General features: G+C 61.1%; 1 protein-coding gene across 1 annotated transcript in view; it reads left to right on the top strand.

The window, feature by feature from the left end:
* The window catches only part of PAM16 (presequence translocase associated motor 16), a 3,178-nt gene extending 1,072 nt beyond the window's left edge, over positions 1–2,106 (top strand). Inside the window, 5 exon segments of the mRNA XM_010719358.3 lie at positions 8–54; positions 56–110; positions 333–472; positions 762–827; positions 1,291–2,106. Of these exon segments, the coding sequence (XP_010717660.3) occupies positions 8–54; positions 56–110; positions 333–472; positions 762–827; positions 1,291–1,377 (395 nt within the window). The 3' untranslated portion in view covers positions 1,378–2,106.
* Positions 2,107–2,489: the final 383 nt, after the last annotated feature.

The following is a 2,489-nucleotide window of genomic DNA, read 5'->3' as shown; positions in this document are numbered from 1 at the left end:
GTGACAGCCGGCCGGTCCCCGCAGGCCAAGTACCTGGCGCAGATCATCCTGGTCGGGGGCCCAAGTGGTCGGACGGGCCTTCATGAGAGCGCTGCGCCAGGAGTTCGCAGGTAGGAGCTGAGCCCGGCCCCTCGTGGGCTGTGTGCAGGGAGGGGACACCTCCCTCCTGCTGCCACCTCCCCGGCACCGGGCAGAGAGGGGAGCTGGGTGACCCCGTGGAACGGGTGGGCGGCTGGCGTGGATGGGGCTTCGTGGCTCAGCCCTGCTTGGGAGCCCCGTGGCTGTGGGGACTCTGGGGTTGTGGGTGGAGGACTGACGGTGTCCCCGGGCAGCGAGCCGAGCTGCAGCAGATGCACGGGGCCGCTCAGAGAGGCCTCAGTCTGCCGCCGCCTCCAGGATCATTGGCATCAGCCTCCAAGAAGCTCAGCAGATCCTCAATGTTTCCAGCCTCAACCCGGAGGAGATCCAAAAGGTAGAGGTTTCCTCAGAGCAACGCGGCTGGGGAGAGCTGGCACGGGGTGGTGGGGGCCCCTGGAAGTGTGTGGGTACAGTCCTTGGGCATGGTTCATTCTGGGAGAGGTCTGCCTGCTCCAGCTGCAGCACAGTTTGCCCAGCAGAGCTGCTGGAGAGGGACACCTCCTCCTCCAAAGGTGTCTGTCACCACTGCATGAAGCAGCCTCACCTCCAGGAGCCAGAGGCCGCTGGGATTTGGGGAGGGGGAGTGCAGGGGGCAGCTCCTGATGGAGGCTTTCCTTTGGCAGAACTACGACCATTTGTTCAAGGTGAACGACAAGTCGGTGGGAGGCTCCTTCTACCTGCAGTCCAAGGTGAGCAAAGGAAGGAGAGCTATGGAGTCTCCCAGCTATGCCCTCAGTCCATCTAGCTACCTTTGATTGGGCAGGATCCTTCCAGAAACAGATGTTTTGGGGCAGTACCACTTCCTGCTTGGGCTGAACCCATTAGTGGGCCGCAAAGGGAGAGCTTTGCTGCCTCTTCCTGGCTGTTTAGGGAGGGAATGGTGGCTATTGGCACCAGCCAAGCAGAACGGTGCCAGAAAAGGGCTGGGGATAGGTTTTATCCCCACCCTTCATCATGCTGGAGGCCTGCCAGCACTCGAGGATGCCTGTGGGGTAGCACAGAGCTGAGGGACCCACAGCATTAGCAGTCAGCATGGATGAACCCCTTCCACGGTCCTGCTAAAGCATGAAGGACTCAGAGCCCGGTGCTGGTGGGCAGGGAGGCGTGGGTGCCTCCCTGCCCTCTGCATCAGCCCGTCCCCTCATCCTGCAGGTGGTGAGAGCCAAGGAGCGGCTGGACGAGGAGCTGCGCATCCAGGCCAAGGACGAGAAGGAGAAAGGCTGGAAAGCCGAGACGTGACTCTCGTCACTTGTATCACTGCTTCCCTCTCCCTTAAGTTATAGGTGGCCAATAAACGCCGTGTCCTCCACCACCTGGCCTGGCTGCTCTGCTCCCTGGGAGGGACAGGGGACGGCCCCAGCCGTGCTGCTGCCTTGGTGCTGTGCCCCGGCTGTTGGTGTGCAGTGCAGAAACCTGACCCAGTCACAGTGGGCCGGCACGGGCTGGGTTCTGCCCTGCAGATGATGGAGGTGGCACTGAGAAGGAAGGGTGTCCCCAGCTTGGCCTCAGGGCAGCCAGGGCTCAAATCACACCCGGGAAGGCCGCAGGAGCTATTTTAGTGGGGGTTGGATGCTCACAGCCTGACTGCACGCATGCCTCTGGCTCTGCACCACGTGAGAGCGGGGAGCTGCGTGCAGATGGGCAGCGGGGCGGCCACTGGGTCGGGCACGGTGGTGTGGAGCCTTGTGGGGACACGGCAGGGCTGTCCCCAATTGCATTCCCCCCAGGAGGCCAGGCAGGGCCAGCTGTGCCCTCAGCTCTGAGGTGATGGCAAGCCATGTCACCCACTTCCCCTTTGTTCCCTGGCAGGAGCTCAGTGCTTTGTCCCCACCTCTGGCTCCTTGCTGCCCTTGGGCCCTGGGCGCAGGCGGGTAGCGTGGTCGCAGACTGAAACAGGAACTTACTTCAACTTCACTTTATTGTTTTCTTAATAAACTTCCTCTCCCATGGAGGAATATAGTGTTATAATCGTTAGCTTATCTCTTGCTTCTGTAGTCCTTAAACTCTATGCTAACAGCGATGGAGCCCAACAGGAGGAAAATAAAAACAACCCAGAAACTACAATAGAAAGGCACTTAGAGACCGTTAAAATACTGATGACCTGGAATGTGCAACAACAAACCAACAAATGAGCAAGAAAACGTACACCGGCCGGGGAGGCCTGGTCGATGGCCAAATGCCATGCTGTGGCAGTGCCGGGCGGCCGCCGCACCCCGGCCCAAGGACAGTGACATGGGGAGACCTGCTCCCCGCGGGGCGTACTGCCGGGGGCCCTTCCCGAGCCCGTGCAGCTGGGTCGGGGTCAGGGAGACCCTCGGTTCAGAGAAAGCTGTGGGCAGGGCGAGGCACGG

The sequence above is a fragment of the Meleagris gallopavo genome, chromosome 16 (assembly GCF_000146605.3).
Source record: "Meleagris gallopavo isolate NT-WF06-2002-E0010 breed Aviagen turkey brand Nicholas breeding stock chromosome 16, Turkey_5.1, whole genome shotgun sequence".
NCBI classification, from domain to species: Eukaryota; Metazoa; Chordata; class Aves; order Galliformes; family Phasianidae; genus Meleagris; species Meleagris gallopavo.
Note: the sequence above shows the minus strand (reverse complement) of the source record. Positions and strands in the feature narration are given on the sequence as shown.